The sequence below is a fragment of the Aptenodytes patagonicus genome, chromosome W (genome assembly GCF_965638725.1).
Source record: "Aptenodytes patagonicus chromosome W, bAptPat1.pri.cur, whole genome shotgun sequence".
Lineage (NCBI taxonomy): Eukaryota > Metazoa > Chordata > Aves > Sphenisciformes > Spheniscidae > Aptenodytes > Aptenodytes patagonicus.
In genome coordinates this window covers 37,007,445-37,026,889 of record NC_134981.1, presented here as the reverse complement: position 1 = coordinate 37,026,889, position 19,445 = coordinate 37,007,445, and the positions used below count along the sequence as shown (strand labels likewise).

The window sequence follows — 19,445 nt, the reverse complement described above, 5'->3', positions numbered from 1 at the left end:
CTTTATAGATTCTGCTTATACAGTGATAATTTGTGCTAGTAAATAAATTAGGGATATTACAGACAACTGTAAAAGAAGTATATGAGTTATACTCTCTTAATTCCAATCATTCCATTTTCTAATATGCATTAAAATAAAATGCTTATTAGAGATGCTTTCCAAAGCTGTTTCAGTACAATTCAGTACTGAAATACAGCATCAATTCTTTTTAGGAGCAAGTAATGGCTGCAATAATCCCTGATGATAGCCTGTAAAAAGATAATCAGAGAGGCAATACAATTATATTGCCAGAAGTCTGGAAAAGCTTGAACTTCCAGTAGGGTCATGAATGAAAGCTCATTGTAGCATCATACATACTAGCTCATACTAGTAACCCTATCAGTTAGCAACTAAAAATATGGTAGAAATGCCCAGCCCTAGCCCCATAGCTACCTTACTTTCAAATGCAGCACAACAGAAGAAAATATTGTTTAAAGTTAAGGCACAGCCCTGGGACCAAAGACCTGCAGCTTTTTTTATGGATATATATGTATTTTATACTTTTCTTGAATCTTCCATAAACAAGCTCTAAGGTGACATAGAATATATTACAGAAGAAAAAATGTACAAGGAATATGTATACACAATAATCATTCTCTCACCAAGAATTTCCAAATATAGCAACACCACCCTGACAAGGATGATGTTATAATAAGAACTGATAATTTACAATTAACATTACAGTATATACATTACAATAAATAAATGGTTGTAAACGGAGACAAACAAGACTGTATTACAGGTAAGGTCATTTGGTGAGAAAAATGCATGGCACAAATAAAATAAATAATGCGTTTGAAAAGAACTGTCAAAGCTTTCTGTAAAATCCATTCCATTCAAGTTTTTTAAACTTCTGAATGCTATTTGTTCTATCTGTATTCTTTCATTATTGTTTTTTAACAATGACACAAAACAATTTAAGAATTCAAATAGAGCATTATTGAGTACAGTAACTTGCAAGCTAAAGTGTACTGTTATAAGCAACGTGAATTTTCTTTTTTTCCCCACTCAATACCCAACTCATTGCATTTTCTTATGGTAAAAATATTCAGAACACATAAAGCCACTTGTAAATTGTATTGTTTTAAAACAGTGTGCAATGCTAAAACACATTTTGGCAAAAGAGGAAAAAAAAAGATTGTACAGTGCATTATATCCCTGGCTCTAAGAAATGATATAATTTTCTGTTATTTGATTGTCCACATGTATGGGTGTATATACCACACTATGGTGTTACTCTCTTCATATACTTTCAATTAGTGCAGATACAAAACCTTTTCAGGTCCCTATTGGTTATTTTGGAATTTATATTGCTTTTCCATTATTAAGGTTCCAGGCACTCTTGGGGATTGAAAGGATTTTTAGATGGATCAGTTTTGGGAAGAAATGATGAAGAACAAAAAAAAAGAGTCAAAAACTGAAAAAAAACCCCTATGAGTTCTCTTCATTCTCTTTCCTCCTTCAGCATCTTCTGTGCTGAGGCCCTGTGAGGGCTAAAGGTAGAAAAAACTATGACCTGGGTATAGAAGAATGCAAAATGCATTTAAAAGCTGAATTATTAGCCAATCATTTTTAAACACGTTTTTATTCTAGATCTCAGACACTTAAAAAAAAAACCTGTATTCATATCACATATCAAATTTACTACAAAATGAATCCAAACAGGAAATGGCTGTTTCTGTTTTCTTTTGTTAAGAAATCATCTTGATATTGTCATTTTACCAGAATTTTACAGAGTGGGAGTCTGCTAACTTCCCTAGGCAACTATTTCCCATCTTCTACGCTCAAAACTACAATTTTAACAAAGGGTAAAGCGGAGGAGATAAAAGTCCTTCTTTCATGTGACCAAACAACAGGACTGGAAAATGACAAATATGAACTCCTACCTCCCTTTAACTTTTCAAGTTACAGCAGCTTTCAGTACCAATCAAACTGAAAAGCAGGATTCCCTCAGCACAAGCTGGATAAAGGATGAAAAGATCTGAGATTGAAATAATGTGGAGTAAACTACAACTCTCATGATGCATTGCTCATTTACTTAAAAACATAAAAAGAAAAGACTGACCTGGCTTCTTGCAAGAAAAACATGAAAAAATAATGCTAATCATTATTTTTATGTTGTACATGTCTCAGATTAGCAAACGGTTTAACTAGATAGCTGACACAGATAAAAAGTCATTAAGAGAGTCAAAATTGGAAATATTACACTAATGCTTTTTTCACCAAAATAAATATTCCATACATTGTATTAGCCTGTTCTGATTTAGCAGTCTAGCTCCCAGACAAAAACGGTCTGGAAACCATGTTTCAGAGGGACGAATTTTATTAATATAGCAGAAGAGCTGCTTTTGTATTAAAAAGAATTCATTACCTTTCTTACGCGCTCTAGTCCTGCAAATTCTAATCTTAGTGGTCCGGTTGGTTTCACTGGGACCACTTCTGGTAGTAAGACAGAATTGGCAGGATCAGGCCACTATGAGGACAAAAGCACAACATAAGTTCCTCTAATATGTTTGGGAAAATTATGATGAAAACAAACAAAAAAAAGCCATCATACTGAAAGAGTTTTATGTAACATAAAGGATATTCATGGAACTCACCAATATATAAAATAATAGACTTTTACAGCTCAATATTACCATGAGATTCTAAGGTGCAAAAAAAGAAGGAAAGGAAAAAAAATCTAGAAGTATTACCCAGTGTAGCACAGATTTGTACTGAAAACTTGCAAGTTCATCTTTGGAAAAAAAAATAACCAGTGGCAGATGAAGTCTGAAAGTGTTTTTCTTTAAATATAATACCTCAGTACATTTAATAATAAAAGTAAGCTCTACAAAAGATCTCTCTTTTACATATTATACAAAATGTAGAGGTTAGTGCAACCCACCGGGTCACACTTTTTTCAGTCACATATCAGGAAGACTTGAAATTAGAAAATTATGCAATTTCCACAGCTCATCTTCCTATTGGTAACAGATTCATGTTGTGTCCCATCATTTACGTGCATTTGTTTTCCAGTAGGAACCTCAGTTTATTTTCTGTCTCATTCCTCTGATGATGAACATTATCCAATGCTTTGCTTGTGAAATAAAATGAATTCAAAAACTATCAAAGCATACCAGCATTCGGTTGGCAGGTGGTACTCCTCTGAAAACATTTGCTTTATTTAATCAGAACTGCCAAATGGAGAGCTTATTAAAATGTAGTTTATGGATGTTCTCCCCCCTGCTTTCTGATGCCATGGAGGTGAAAATTCTGGTTACAATATTCCTGAGTGCCAAACTGAGTCATCAAGGTCAGTTTTGATCGACAAACGTCCTGGCAGATGACAGTGAGTTGTAATCATGGTTGTAGCATAAGACATACACTTTGGAAACCATTATCTAATTAAAAAAAAAACAAACAAAAAAAACCCCACCCCAAAAAAACAAAAACAGAGAGAAAGAGGAAAAGAAAGGGAGAGGGCAAGAGAGAAAGAGACTGTGTCTTCATTGTTACGTGTCAGGAGAATGGTCTTCTACCACACAAGGTTCTGTTTGGTTCTCCTCCTCTTCCCCTACTTGCTCATCAAGAGGAATTTCAGTGGATTCTGAATCCTGGGTGCAAAGAGTCTTGGAGTCACTGCAGCTGGTGTCGTCTTCTACTTGACTTCCACTGTCCTTTTCAGTGTCTGACTCACCGTCTTCCTCAAGTGTTAGTTCAAACTGGAATTTTTCAGTTTGGCCCTGCCTACCCTCTTCCTGGTCATCAGGTGCAGGAGAGGGACTTTGAGGGATTGTGCTCTGGTACCATTCTCGATTGTCCTCCAGTGTATCTAAGATATCTTGGGCATCCGGGTGAACAAGATCTGCCCACGTCTCCCACAAAGGATGAACAATGTAGTCTATAAAACCCACCTGTTTCAAGTAATACAAAATTAGGATGAGCTCCTATTCACAAAGAAATAAACAACTATGCCTATAAGTCACGCAATGTCTGAGAAAGATAACGCTAGTAAGAGGCACTAGACATGCTACCCTTAAGGTGGCTGAAAGGAACCCATGCTGTTCTATGTAGTAAATAGAGTCTTTTACATTTCAAAAGTCTGATTCAGGATATTGGATAAGGACTTGGAAAGGATTTGTTTTCAAATGAACTGTTCATTCCAAACAACTCCACTGCATCTAGTGAGCCAAACAGCTGCTTTATATTTAATTCTGCTTTTGAAGGAAACCCTAATGAGCAGCTGTACAATACTCTCTTCTGAAGCATATGCTTCATTGCAGATCACTACGGTGATGGAATCCCTTCAGCAAACACACTGCCATGTGCTATGTTTTCACAGTAAGAATCTCAGCTCCCCTCACTTACTACTCAGGAGCTGAATTAATTAACTAGGAGGAAATAAAGGAAATAGTGCATTCAGAAATTCATCAAAACATAAAGAATGGCTATGGACCACCCTTTTCTGTTAAAATGTCATACTGTTTTATTTAACTGCCTACTCAAATCAATTACCTGTGATTTTTCTACAGATGCATTGTGCTTATCACACATGGGACTTATCTCCATTCCCCTCTCTCTTTCCCGATCTCCTTGATGGAAAAATTCCTCCATTATTCTGTCTGTCCACTGACGGTAGAGATGGAGTGGCTTGGTTGGATTGCTTAGATCTGCACAGTGCACCATATTCTGAAGAACCTAAAATAGATTGAACAACTGCGGTGTTATTACAGTGGAGAAAAACAGCTCCTTTTCCATTTACACTTTTGGTGTCTGTGAAACAGAATCTTGAAAATACACGTAGTGCAAGATTTATTCTAAACAGCAAAAACTTATGTGCTTGGGTGTTTTTCACATTTGCAGTAATAGTCATGAATTACCTCACTTCTGCTGCTTCTGCATGTATAAGAGACAGAAAATGTTTGAGAAAGACCAATCAGGTGCTGATAATTTGAAGGGAAGGCCAAAGCCACATTCAGTCCAGAAGTACTTTACCACCCCATTACTCTCTCAGAGTCACTCAGTACCTAACAGAATATGTCACAGGTAGGAAACATGAGGGAGAAGAGGGAAGGGAGTGAGTCATGGTGTGAGAATGGACAGCTGATCTAACCCATGACAGAGAATGGGCAGGCCAATGTTATTAAGGATGTAAGTCAATACAAGTGACCATTTGCAGATGAATTTTCTTACCTGAATCCTGTCTGAATAGTTATCAAGAAGTAGGACACCAGAACTTGTCACTTTTTTGGTTTCAACCATAGTTTTTAAATCAGCCAATAGATTCATATGCTTAGACATGTCTGTTGCAAGTACCTTGAAAGAAACAAACGAATACATAAATATTATGTAAATTATTCTACTGATTTTTAAAAAATCTCTGAACACAGAAATAAACAGTTCTGGGGGGGAGCCCATAACTCTTGTATCTGAATACATTATAAAAGTCTGAGTCCCGTATGTCATTAGTGTCCAAAATAATAAGTTTTCATTTTGATTATTTTAAGAATACAACAAAATGATTGTTCAGAATTGTTCAGAAAGATCTGATCAGCCTAAGCTCATCATCAATTCAGTAGCAAATTTCTAACTGTGATGGTGAAATGGCATACACATCAGTATGAAAACAGCTTGAAGGAGGATTGTTTACCTTCCAAAAATGCATAGATGGTTATTGAAACTGAAAAGAACCCACTATTCATGTTTGGACAATACACAATAAAACTTCAAACTTTTACTTCATTGGTTATGGGTCTAATGACATGTAATTTATCCTAAAACATTTCTGTGCTTTATTATTCAATTTGCTAGCACTATGGAAGAGGGACTCTCAAGCAGAACTCACAATGTCAATGACCATTTTCCTCAATGATTGCCTCTGCTTTTTGGTCAAATTCTGGAAAATGTCACAATTTTCTTCCTGAAGCAGCTTGAAGCCCACAGCTAAGTGATGATTCTCCAGTACTGATGAGTCATTGTACATCAAGGCGAGTTCAGAATCTGCAATAACAGTCACAGGGCAGAACATTACTAAAGCCCATGCTTCTACCAAATCCCTTATGATTTTTCAAATTCATTACATTCATAACAAGATTTGCAGATGAACTTTTAGAAACAGAGTCGCTGGCTAGTTCACACACTATCAAAAGTTACAAAATTAATTTAACAAATCAAGGCAAAGTATGTTGAGGAAAATAAAACAACAGCTTTGCAGTGAAGCATGTACACATACCTGGAATGGCAATTTAGAAAAAATACAAGTAAGGTATTTTTCAGAATACATTTTCATATCTGCATGAGGTCACATGGAAAGTATTATATGCATAAACACACCTAAACTAAAACACACACTGATGTTTTCTCTTCTCATCCCTCCCTCCCATCACAACTACTAAAATTTAATTGTTTAAGTCAAGTTGCACCTATCCAGTACTCAGACCTGGGAATACACAGCTGAGGCTTTGCTGCAGGTCAGACAGAGAGCACGCATCTTGGTTTTCAAACCATGTCCTTCTGCAGTTAGCTAAGGCGTTCAGATGCCTAGCCAATTAGGCCTAGGGGTCATTAGTCCATGACAATAGGATGTTTTGAGAGGAGGCTGGTAGGACGGTAACAGTTATGCTTCTGGTCTTTTTCTTGGAAGGACATGTGGCTTGAAAATGCAAGCAGTGGCCTTGTACTTGAGCACGATCAACACCTGATGCTGTAATGCTGCCTTCTCTAACAAAAGTATTCTTAACTCGGTCACTCCATATGGCTGTGAGAATAACATACACCTTCCTAGCAATGCCTGTACTAAGGCACACCCACAAGGTCTGCATTTGTCTGCTTAGGCCCACTGAACAGCCAGCTTTGACAAATAAAAGCAGTTACAATTTTCTGCACAGCTTTAGATTCTACCTGGGGATACTGCACAATCAGCTTGCATATGTTTTAAGACACAGCTTGCAAATGAATCTGTCATCAAAAATGAATACTTTTTATGCAATCACACTTGTTGTGCTGATATTAATTTCTATTTATTACAGCTGTTCTATTCTAAATCTAACCACATGTAAGTCTATTCTACTCTTTGTCCTCTTTATCTTCTTTAACAGCAGCTGTGTTTTAAAATCCCTCTAGCTCAATGGGGTGCCTATAAAAGCTCTGCTTTTCAGATTTCATTAGCCTCATTATGCATTCTCCTGCTGTCTTCCTCTCCTGTCTTGAATACATCGATCTTGTGAATCAGGAAACCCTTCCTCTACCTTTCCTTATCCTGATGGCAGCAAAACCATAATAGCAAAAAGAAATAGAAAGCGAGTTTGTCAAATGATCTCTCTTTTGTCTTTCACAGAACATTTACAAAGCTTGCCTACTTGTTATTTTTCTTACAAAGACGACAGGCACTGGTTTATTTTCCTTTCAAACAGCCTTCTGACGAGCCCCAACTGCAAAACACTCAACATTGCCAAACTACTTTGGAAGGGCTGGATCGAAGGGGACCCTTCCTGAAGCGGCAAAACCGCGGCAAAACCCGCGAAAAGCAAAAGCGCAGGGAGTGAGAGGGTGCCCCAGCCCCCCGCCTCCCCGAGCCGGAGGAGGGAGCTCCTGACGAGCGGCAGCTCTGACTCAGCGCGGGCGGGGACAAGAGGGACGGCGGCAGTTTAAAACCCAGTGTACCCGCCATTTCAGCGAAGCCACCGAGGCGGAGGACTCTGGAGCGGAGGGTCGCGCCGGGGGACCCTTCCTGAAGCGGCAAAACCCGCGAAAAGCAGAAGCGCAGGGAGTGAGAGGGTGCCCCAGCCCACCCATTCCCCGAGCCGGAGGAGGGAGCTCCTGACAAGCGGCAGCTCTGACTCAGCGTGGGCGGGGACAAGAGGGACGGCGGCCAAACCCCATCACTTACAAGAGCAGCCCCCAGGGAACGCGAGCGACCGTGGCGTGGCGCGGCGCGGCGCGCAGGGAAGGTGAGCGGGCGGGGCGCAGTCCCCCTCCAGGCTCTAGAGGCCAACTCAACTAGTAATTGTCTCCTTCCCGGAAGAGGACCCAGCTATGGTTTCCACTCGGCTGAAAGCCATAGGTAGAAGGAATGTGGTGACCCAGATGGAGCCCTCACACAAGCATACAGCTGTCCAGGTCTCTGGCTGCAGGGAGTGCCTGAGCCTGTCACTTGTACTGGAGGGCAGCAGAGACACCACCTGTGTGCGGTGTGACCAGGTGGATGATCTGCTCAGCCTGGTGGCAGAGCTGAAGGAGGAAGTGGAAAGGTTAAGGAGTATCAGAGAGTGTGAGAGGGAGATAGACTGGTGGAGCCACACCCTACCATCCCTGAGGCAAAGGCAGCAGATGGAGGCTCCACAAGAAGCAGAGGATCCCCTGCCTTCTTGCCACCAGGAAGAAGGAGGGGACCTAAGTGATGGGGGGAATGGAAACAGGTCCCTGCTCGGGGTGCCAGGCGAACCCCCTCCTGGCCTCCCTCACCTTCCCAGTTGCCCTTACACAACAGATATGGGGCCCTGGAACTTGAGGGCCAGGCAAACGAGGATGTAGACGAAGGTCCATCCAGGGAGTTGCCTAGGGTGAGGCAGTCAGCCCTATGCAATATGACTGCCTCTGCTGAGAAAAAAAGGAGGGTAATTGTCATAGGTGATTCCCTTCTGAGGGGAACAGAGGGCCCTATATGCCGACCGGACCCATCCCACAGTCTGCTGCCTCCCTGGGGCCCGGGTCAGAGACATTACTAGGAGGCTCCCTGGTCTGGTACGGTCTTCTGACTACTACCTGCTGTTGGTTATACAGGCTGGCAGTGATGAGGTTGCAGAGAGAAGTCCTGCAGTGATCAAAAGGGACTTCAGGGCACTGGGGCGACTGGTTGAAGGATCGGGAGCACAGGTAGTGTTTTCCTCAATCCCTACAGTGGCAGGGAAGAATACTGAAAGGAACAAGAAAACACACCTGATCAACATGTGGCTCAGGAGCTGGTGCCATTGGTGGAATTTTGGCTTTTTTTGATCATGGGGAGGTTTACACGGCACCGGGCCTGCTGGTGACAGATGGAGTTCAGCTGTCTCACAGGGGGAAAGGATCATTGCTCATGAATTGGCAGGGCTCATTGAGAGGGCATTAAACTAGGTTCAAAGGGGGAAGGGGATAAAACCAGGCTCGCTAGAGGTGAGCCTAGGGGTGGCATGCCGATGCTGGGGGTGAAATCGATAGCCCAGCTCAAGTGCATCTGCACCAATGCACGCAGCATGGGCGGCAAACAGGAGGAGCTGGAAGCCATTGTGCAGTGGGAGAGATATGACTTAGTCGCCATCACAGAAACATGGTGGGGTGACTCTCATGATTGGAGTGCTGCAATGGATGGCTATAGACTCTTCAGAAGGGACAGGCGAGGAAGGAGAGGCGGTGGGGTGGCCCTGTATGTTAGGGAGTGTTTCGATTGTCTAGAGCTCAACGATTGTGGTGATGATACGGTTCAGCGTTTATGGGTAAGGATGAGGGGGAAGGCCAACGAGGCAGATATCCTGCTGGGAGTCTGTTATAGACCACCCAACCAGGATGAAGGGGCGGATGAAGCGTTCTACAAGCGGCTGGCAGAAGTCTCTCAATCGCTAGCCCTTGTTCTCGTGGGGGACTTCAACTTCCCGGACGTCTGCTGGAAATCCAACACGGCAGAGAGGAAGCAGTCTAGGAGGTTCCTGGAGTGTGTGGAAGACACCTTCCTGACACAGCTGGTAAGTGAGCCTACCAGGTGAGGTGCCTCGCTCGACCTGCTGTTTACTAACAGAGAAGGACTGGTGGGAGATGTGGTGGTCGGAGGCCGTCTTGGGCTTAGCAACCATGAAATGGTAGAATTCTCCATTCTTGGTGAAGTAAGGAGGGGGGCCAGCAAAACCGCAACCATGGACTTCCGGAGGGCGGACTTTGGCCTGTTCAGGACGCTGGTTGAGAGAGTCCCTTGGGAGACAGTCCTGAAGGGCAAAGGGGTCCAGGAAGGCTGGACGTCCTTCAAGAATGAAGTCTTAAAGGTGCAGGAGCAGACTGTCCCCATGTGCCGTAAGAAGAACGGGCAGGGAAGACGACCGGCCTGGCTGAACGGGGAGCTCTTGCTGGGACTCAGGAAAAAAAGGAGAGTTTACCGCTTGTGGAAGAAGGGGCAGGCGACTCAAGAAGAGTACAGGGATCTCGTTAGGTCGTGCAGAGAAGAAATGAGAAAGGCAAAAGCCCAGCTAGAACGCAATCTGGCCGCAGTCGTTAGAGACAACAAAAAATGTTTTTACAAATATATTAATGACAAGGAGAGAGCCAAGGAGAATCTCTATCCTTTATTGGATGCGGGGGGGAACATTGTCACCGAGGATGAGGAAAAGGCTGAGGTACTCAATGCCTTCTTTGCCTCAGTCTTTAACGGTCAGACCAGTTATCCTCAGGGTACTCGGCCCTATCCTGGTTTCGGCAGGGATAGAGTTAATTTCCTTCCTAGTAGCTGGTACAGTGCTGTGTTTTGGATTTAGGGTGAGAACAATGTTGGTAACACACCAATGTTTTAGTTCTTGCTAGGTAGTGTTTACACTAGTCAAGGACTTTTCAGCTTCCCATGCTCTACCGACTGAGAAGGCTGGAGGTGCACAAGAAGCTGGGAGGGGGCACAGCCAGGACAGCTGACCCAAAGTGGCCAAAGGGATATTCCATACCATGTGACGTCATGCTCATTATATAAAGCTGGGGGAAGAAGAAGGAAGGGGGGGACGTTTGGAGTGATGGCGTTTGTCTTCCCAAGTAACCGTTACACGTGATGGAGCCCTGTTTTCCTGGAGATGGCTGAACACCTGCCTGCCGATGGGAAGTAGTGAATGAATTCCTTGTTTTGCTTTCCTTGCATGCGTGGCTTTTGCTTTACCTATTAAACTGCCTTTATCTCAACCCACGAGTTTTCTCACTTTTACCCTTCCGATTCTCTCCCCCATCCCACCGGGGGGGAGTGAGCAAGCAGCTGCGTGGTGCTCAGTTGCCAACTGAGGTTAAACCATGACAGTCCCCCTGAGCTGGAAGACAGGGACGGCGAGCAGGATGAACCCCCCATAATGCAAGAGGCAGCAGTCAATGACTTGCTACGCCACCTGGATGCTCACAAGTCTATGGGGCCGGATGGGATCCACCCGAGAGTGCTGAGGGAGCCGGCGGAGGAGCTTGCCAAGCCGCTGTCCATCATTTATCAGCAGTCCTGGTTAACGGGGGAGGTCCCAGAATACTGGAGGCTTGCCAATGTGACGCCCATCTACAAGAAGGGCCGGAAGGAGGATCCGGGGAACTACAGGCCTGTCAGCCTGACCTCGGTGCCAGGGAAGATTATGGAGTGGTTCATCTTGAGGGCGCTCACAAGGCATGTGCGGGACAACCAGGGGATCAGGCCCAGCCAGCACGGGTTCATGAGAGGCAGGTCCTGCTTGACCAACCTGATCTCCTTCTATGACCAGGTGACCCACCTAGTGGATGAGGGAAAGGCTGTGGATGTGGTCTACCTGGACTTCAGTAAGGCCTTTGACACCATCTCCCACAGCATTCTCCTAGAGAAGCTGGTGGCTCACGGCTTAGACAGGTGTACTCTGCGCAAAAAACTGGCTGGACGGCCGGGCCCAGAGAGTTGTGGTGAATGGAGTTCAATCCAGTTGGCGGCCGGTCACGAGCGGTGTTCCCCAGGGCTCAGTTTTGGGGCCGGTCTTGTTCAATATCTTTATCAATGATCTGGATGAGGGGATTGAGTGCACCCTCAGGAAGTTTGCAGACGACACCAAGTTGGGCGGGAGTGTTGATCTGCCTGAGGGTAGGAAGGCTCTGCAGAGGGACCTGGACAGGCTGGATCGATGGGCCGAGGCCAACTGAATGAGTTTCAACAAGGCTAAGTGCCGTGTCCTGCACTTTGGCCACAACAACCCCATGCAGCGCTACAGGCTTGGGGAAGAGTGGCTGGAAAGCTGCCTGTCGGAAAAGGACCTGGGGGTGCTGGTTGACGGCCGGCTGAACATGAGCCGGCAGTGTGCCCAGGCGGCCAAGAAGGCCAATGGCATCCTGGCCTGTATCAGAAATAGTGTGGCCAGCAGGAGGAGGGAAGTGATCGTGCCCCTGTACTCGGCACTGGTGAGGCCGCACCTCGAATACTGTGTTCAGTTTTGGGCCCCTCACTACAAGAAGGATGTAGGGATGCTGGAGCGTGTCCAGAGAAGGGCAACGAGGCTAGTGAGGGGTCTGGAGAACAAGTCTTATGAGGAGCGTCTGAGGGAACTGGGGTTGTTTAGCCTGGAGAAAAGGAGGCTGAGGGGAGACCTCATCGCTCTCTACAACTACCTGAAAGGAGGTTGTAGCGAGGTGGGTGTTGGTCTCTTCTCCCAAGTAACTAGCGATAGGACGAGAGGAAATGGCCTCAAGTTGCGCCAGGGGAGGTTTAGATTGGATGTGAGGAAAAATTTCTTTACGGAAAGAGTGGTTAAACATTGGAACAGGCTGCCCAGGGAGATGGTTGAGTCCCCATCCCTGGAGGTATTTAAAAGACGTGTAGATGAGGCGCTTAGGGACATGGTTTAGTGGGCATGGTGGTGTTGGGTTGACGGTTGGACTCGATGATCTTAGAGGTCTTTTCCAACCTTAATGATTCTATGATTCTGTGATAGACAGAGCCTAAAATGTGCTCAACTTTGTAATGGAGGTGGAAATGGAAGAAAGTTCCCCCTTGGTCATCTCTGTAACACATTATAACCTTCAGTAGTATTTCTCTGGAAGGACAGAGGTACAATGATCAAAAAAAGTATCTCCTCTGATGTTAATACAATCCATATTTATTTGTTCTTTAATAGCATTCAAGAGGGATCAAATTTTTAGACAACTGTGTAAATAGACTCTTGTTGTGGTTTAACCCCAGTCGGCAACCAAGCACCACACAGCAGCTTGCTCACCCTCCCCCCCCCAGGTGGGATGGGGGAGAGAATTGGAAGGGCAAAAGTAAGAAAACTTGTGGGTTGAGATAAGAACAGTTTAATAATTGAAATAGAATAAAGTAATAATAATTAAAAAATTGTCATGAGAAGGAAAACAACAGGAGAGAGAGAGAGGAACAGAACCCAGGAAAAAAAAGTGATGCAACCGCTCACCACCCACTGACTGATGCCCATCCAGTCCCCAAGCAGCGATCACTGCTTCCGGGCTAACTTCCCCCAGTTTATATACTGAGCATGACGTCATATGGTATGGAATACCCCTTTGGCCAGTTTGGATCAGCTGTTCTGGCTGTGCTCCCTCCCAGCTTCTTATGCACCTCCTCCCTGGCAGGGCATGGGAAGCTGAAGAGTCCTTGACTTAGTATAAGCAGTGCTTAGTAACAACTAAAACATCAGTGTGTTATCACATTATTCTCATGCTAAATCCAAAACACAGCACTCTACCAGCTACTAGGAGGAAAATTAACTCTATCCCTGCCGAAACCAGTACAACTTTAAAACCTGAAATAAGGAAATAATATTCAGAAATATCACATGAGTAATTATAAAGTATAAGCTGAAATATGGCAAATATGTACATACTTTAAGTAACTATAAGTCTATTATGCTTTTAAAAAATGTGTTCTTATACTTCTTAATGAAATGTTAATACATTGTAAGGTTCATTGGAAAACATAAAACTAGATGGAAGCAAACGATCTTCTAGAGGTTAGGAAAATCTGGGATTTGAGAGACTTCATGTGTGACTTTTGTATGAGCCATGTGGGCATTGATTCTTAAGCTCTCATTGAAAATGATGGGTATTAGGTAGCTAAATAAATCTAAATTTGATGGTCTTTGTCTCTGTCCCTACAGTTTCTTCTTTGTACACGTAACTCAGAAGGGATAAAATCCCTTTGTCTCTTTTCAGCTTGGCAACAGCAGTTCCAATTAGTGATGTTATTTGATTGACATGGAAGCCTTCTCTGTCAAAAGATGAATTGAGAAGAACAAGACATTTCTTCTAAGCCACTAAATAAGCAGCATAATAATCACTCCTAACTTAGCTGAATTTCAACTGTCTGCCTAAAAGCAAAAGCGTTATGTATCACTACTGGTCTCTTCAACTAGCCAGTCATCCTGCTTAAACCTGAACAACTCAGTGGTTTCCCCATAGCACCTCAGAGTCACCAATATATCCTGCTATTCAATTTCTGATTAAACAATCAAATAAAAACTTTACTTACATATGCCTACTCTTAAGAATTTGGGTATTACACACTCTTTTGTGCACAAAGCTTGATTCACTCTCTTTCTATACCACACTGCTGAACTGTACTGGTTACCAATACAGCACTGGAAATCTAGAGTCAATCCCAATCCTCCTCCTTGCAGATGAGTCACCAAATTGAATTTCACTCCCGGGTAGCCCTCAGGCCATTAAGGCAAATAAAATTAGATGCAGGCTAGACTGGAGTGGAGGTCTTATTTGAACATACAACAGCAATGAGTCAGAAAAGGAGCTCCCTTCTTCAGACTATACTGCTGATATGAGGTCATATTATTTTAGCACCAGTGCAATAGATTCACCCAAGTACAGGAATGACAGCATCTATAAATGTGCAACCAGATGGGTCAAATATGCAACCCTAGGTATGTTTCCATTTCTGTAGCTTTTTCTTCTTATGTGCTTGGATTCTTAGTATTATTTCAACTTTTGTACTTCTGGGTCAGTTATTGTAAAAGGAGAAGTCATCGGATGGCAAAAGAAATAACATTGTATGACGGAACTTGCACTGACTTACAACGTGCTACCCACTTACAATAGTAACATATGCCACTGAAATCAAAGCAGGTTACATTGGGGCAACAAGCTATTCAGTAAATGTGGCATGATCAGGTTCAATGAAGCTAATAGTGTTTTTCTTCTAGTAGAAGATTAAAGAGGGGGAAGTGGTTCATGCAATGCTGCAGAGAACAGCCTTGAGGAATGCAGAACGAGTACCCTGGGTTTCAAATTCAGAGATGGCATTAGGGTCTCATTTCATTAGGGCTTTTTCCTCCACACATGGAGCGCCAGCAAGAGACTCACAACAAAAGAGAAGAGGTTTGCCATAGCCTGCAGGGACAGGCTGAGAAAATTCAGTCCAAGAGGCATGAGTATGCAGAGATCAGAAAACAAGTACAGCAGCCAGGGAGAGACAGATGGGCCTGCCAGTCTGCTAAAAAGAAACTTGTTTTCTAAATTTCTTAAAAATATATGGCTATCCTTGGTCATACCATATGCTTCCAATATAAACACAGAAACTGTTGTCTTCCTTTTTTTGATATTTTATTCAGTCTTCCTTCATTTTTCTCCTACAACTTTACTTATTTATTTAATATAAACCAACTAACTTCCAGGAAAGAGACCACATCCAATACATTGAAACAGTGCCAGGATTATAGTTCATGTCTTAGTAATTTTTGCTAGAGGGTACTACGTATATTATTTCTAAAGTTACAAGCAATGCAAAATGATATCCAGTTAAAAATACAAACACCTATCCATTTACTGAGAAAAGGTACAGATAAAAGCAAACAAGTAATGAACTGCATATTTTTCAGGTGCTATGTGCAGATCTTGCAGCAAATTTTTGTGAAAAAAAACCACTGAATGTCAAACTTACTTGTGTTGATAAGAAACTGGTTTGAAACCCCAGGATGATCTACATCATGTATTGCACTGGCAAAAATTGCTGCAAGAATCTCCAAATCAGTAAACACTGCCTAGAAAATAATGAAACAGAAATGACAATCACTAATCAATGAAAAAATGTTTTCAATAAAAAGGACTCTACTTTGAATCTAGATCTGAACAAGCAAAACACATTTGGAATGTATCAGGGATCTTAAGAGATTTTACACATAGACTATCATAACCTTTTGTAAAATTGTCAGTTACGTAGAATTTCATAAATATTTCAAGTTTGACCATCAAAGTAAAACTATCCTTACTTCACACTGACAGCATCAATAAATTCAGTAACAACTGAAGGTTTTTTCCAGCTTCAGTCTGTAAATAAATCCACTTTTATTAGATCATTAAGTACAGATTTAGGTTTCTAACCTACAGCACAAATTGAAGTTAAAAATCTCAGTCTGATTCCTACGTATCACGGTATCATGTTACATCTGACATGTCTACATTACACAAGGAACACATTGTCCTGTATTTGAAAGATGCACATCTCCTAAATGATGCTAAAGGAAAGGGTGACAGACTACAAGGCATCTATCTTAACATTTACTGATTTTTCTTCTGTATGAGATTATTAGGAAAATAGGAACAGAGAACTGCAAGGGACCTGGCGTGTCACTGAGTCCAGTCCCCTGTTGTCACAAGCACCCATGTTATATAATTGCTTTCATAACTGATCAAGAACAGCTCAGAAGTGTGCAGGTCAGCAGTGGCACCAGGCAGATATTGCTATTTTACTGGCTAAAGCTCCGCTGAGAACAAAGCCATGAAAAACAGTTGATCTGGAAAAAAAAACCCAAAATGCTACTGACTATCAGTTCAGCTGTTTGGTGAAGCTAGTGGTGATTTAAGAACATAATCTGATCTTCCTTCTTGAGATAAAGAAAATCTTTCCCAAGAGAATTCCTGAGTCTTTGAGGATCAAGACCTGCCAACAGTCTTAAGGTCCACTTATAATCCTCTCGTTAAGGAGAAGGTAAAGCAGAAGCATTCAGTAACATGAAAGATTGGTCATTATGAAAAATAGTCTAAATGCAGCCCCCCTTTGAAAATGAGGGCAAATCCTTCTGAACTACTAAAATTTCAACTACTTGCTTTATCTGCCTTTTTCCAACAATTTACTGGGATATGTCAATGTTTGCTATACTAAGGGCTGAATTGTGCTTAAAAAGGGGAAAGTAATCTCTACCTTTCTTTTACTTCCTTTCACTTCAGAGATTTAAGCACTTCCAACAAGAGAATTCCTCAGAAAAGAACATATGAAATGTTATTGTTTTCCAAATAATTTTGAAATATTTATGGAAAAAAAACGAGATAGTCCAGTGAAAACTTAGTACATGTTCCACTCTGCCTGAGAAACAAACACAGAAGTAGCCTTTCAGGATCAGAATGAATATGAACAAGGAAAAAAAAAACAATCAACAAATGGCCCTATTGAGGGAATCCCATTTTATCACTATCTTTCCTAAGCAATTCCACTAACTGTGGTTAGTGGGAGTCCCACATGGGAAATAATGACAGAACAGGATGTAGTATTAATAATGAGATGGTGGAAACAAGTTACGCATTGTGTTACAATGAAAAAGGTTATGACAGCACAAATCTGCAAGTATAAAACCATGATTTAAAAGAAAAAGATGTGAAATTTTCTGCACAGTATTTACATGTAAACTTTGATCCTCACAAAATATCTTTAAAGGAGCACAATTCATGAAAGAAATGTCAAGATTTCTTTTTAAAAATACTGCAGAAACTAAGATCTTTAACATTTAGTTTAGAAGAGTCTTAGTATGTCCCTTTCTCTCATGCCTGCCTCTTTCCCACCTTAGCGTAGTTTACCTCTAATGCTGGGGTTGATAGCAGGACATGGGTTGACTGAACAACATCTGCAGCATGTATGTTATTGTGATATGCCACATCTGCATGGTAATGGTCTTCTAGGGTCATCAAGTAAGTTATTAAAGTGTCTACTGGAATTTTAAATGTTTTTAACAAGTCCCGTTCCTAGAAAAGGAAAAGAGAAACAATTAAGATTACAAAGCACAGAAAAATCTCTGACAAGCAAAAAGCAGTATGACTACTGCTACTTGCCTGAAAAATGCTGTGCATGATGACTGTCAAAGGTCTGTTTCCAGATAATTCTGCTATTCTGAAAACCTGAAGGCCCCATTTGTTCACATCTTCTAGTTCCTAGAACAGAATCAAGCAACAGACATATTGAAACCTAACACACATATTCTGGCGATTTTTGATTGAAACAGCAGACTCATGAAGATTCAGACCTTGCCACTGTGAAAATTATATGCTAAACTCTGAAAGGGGGGAAGCTGCTGCTACTAATCTTGTAATATTTGAATTTGCAGCTACCAACTTTCTAGCTTTTAATTCACTAGGCAGGAAAGAGTGCCTCTTTTAAGTGGATCGCTCCAGAGGGAAAAATGCTACAGTATCTTGAATGAGCTGAACTGACACACTTTGCTATCTCACTGCCCAGTGACAGCAGAGTTCAGCAAGGAGGAAACCTCCAGAGAGAGATTCTGTGGTTCTGCTGCTGTCTCCCTGTTTCTCAGAAACAGACTCTTCAAATAAAGGGGGAGATTCCTGAAAACATAAGGATAGGCATATTTCAAAATGCAAAAATGTAAAATTGAATGAATAATCACTTTATGCCAGTTTTAGATTAATGCCAAATAGTTAGCTGCTGGTGTGAAAATCACAGGAAATGTCACTAAAAACAAAAATACAACTGATGTACATAAAATGATAAGCTTAAGACAGGACCTGCAAGGATAGCTCTAATGATATATACAGTTGTGCATTTTCAAAAAACATAGGGCTGCTATATAGTCTCATTCCTCTGATAGTATATGGTATGTTTACTACTCATTCATCAGATATTATTCATAAATAAGCAGCTTTATTAATGCATATACAAATGCTAATTTACATTCCATCTCCAGACAGCAAACATTCCTGCTGAAATCCTGTTCATGCAGAAATTAATCCTCATGGTCTGATTCTGATTTCATTTGTTATTCTTCTATTTCACCAGATTTATATTATTTCAAGTGAGACCAGCCTTTGGTGCTACAGCTTGAAATCAATGGTTATAAGCAGAGGATGGAATAATACTGACAAGTCCACCCTCTATTTTAATTCAAGGATTTAAATATTCTCTACCTTGGCAAGAACATCTTCTTGGTCTGTTTTAACTCCAAATCTGGGGATACTGGAATTAGTCAAGCTGGAGCTGTGCATCAGTTTTTTGACTCCACTGATCTGGGACATTGGCCTCTTCTTTTTCTCTTTCTCTTTCTGTGTTGGAGAAGGGATTTCAACTTCATGTTGTTTGTCTTCAAAAGAATAAAGAAAAAAAGAATTTTGAAAGGATATTTGAAAGGATATTTGAAAGGATATTTGTCCACTTTACTGTTGAGTTGCGTATTATGGATATTGTAATTCTTAACAAATTTTTTTTTTATTTTTATGTTTGGAGATTTTGCAACAGGTATTTCATATCAAGAGCAGTAAAAACATGAAAAGATAAACATAGACCTATACACCTTAATATAAGCAGATTTCTATTTCACAAATTGCCTCATTATTTCTGAACTGGCTTTAAATGTGACTTGTGACTGTCTGATTTCCACTTTTCCTGCACCCCTAGCACTGTAGATAGGGTTAATCCTTTCATTTAAAAAATGTTATTACAACTGAAAAGAAATCTA

At 41.6% G+C, this 19,445-nt stretch overlaps 1 protein-coding gene across 2 annotated transcripts in view; it reads right to left on the bottom strand.

Annotated features, from left to right (window-relative positions):
* Nucleotides 1-3,531: 3,531 nt before the first annotated feature.
* The window catches only part of LOC143172032 (3',5'-cyclic-AMP phosphodiesterase 4D-like), a 462,605-nt gene continuing 446,691 nt past the window's right edge, over nucleotides 3,532-19,445 (bottom strand). For both annotated transcript variants that reach the window (XM_076361252.1, XM_076361253.1), the window contains 8 exons: nucleotides 18,898-19,070; nucleotides 17,809-17,907; nucleotides 17,557-17,721; nucleotides 15,647-15,746; nucleotides 5,867-6,021; nucleotides 5,215-5,337; nucleotides 4,537-4,719; nucleotides 3,532-3,935 (listed from right to left, as the gene is read on the bottom strand). In XM_076361252.1, the coding sequence (XP_076217367.1) occupies nucleotides 3,534-3,935; nucleotides 4,537-4,719; nucleotides 5,215-5,337; nucleotides 5,867-6,021; nucleotides 15,647-15,746; nucleotides 17,557-17,721; nucleotides 17,809-17,907; nucleotides 18,898-19,070 (1,400 nt within the window). In that variant the 3' untranslated portion in view covers nucleotides 3,532-3,533. The remainder of the gene's footprint in view (nucleotides 3,936-4,536; nucleotides 4,720-5,214; nucleotides 5,338-5,866; nucleotides 6,022-15,646; nucleotides 15,747-17,556; nucleotides 17,722-17,808; nucleotides 17,908-18,897; nucleotides 19,071-19,445) is intronic.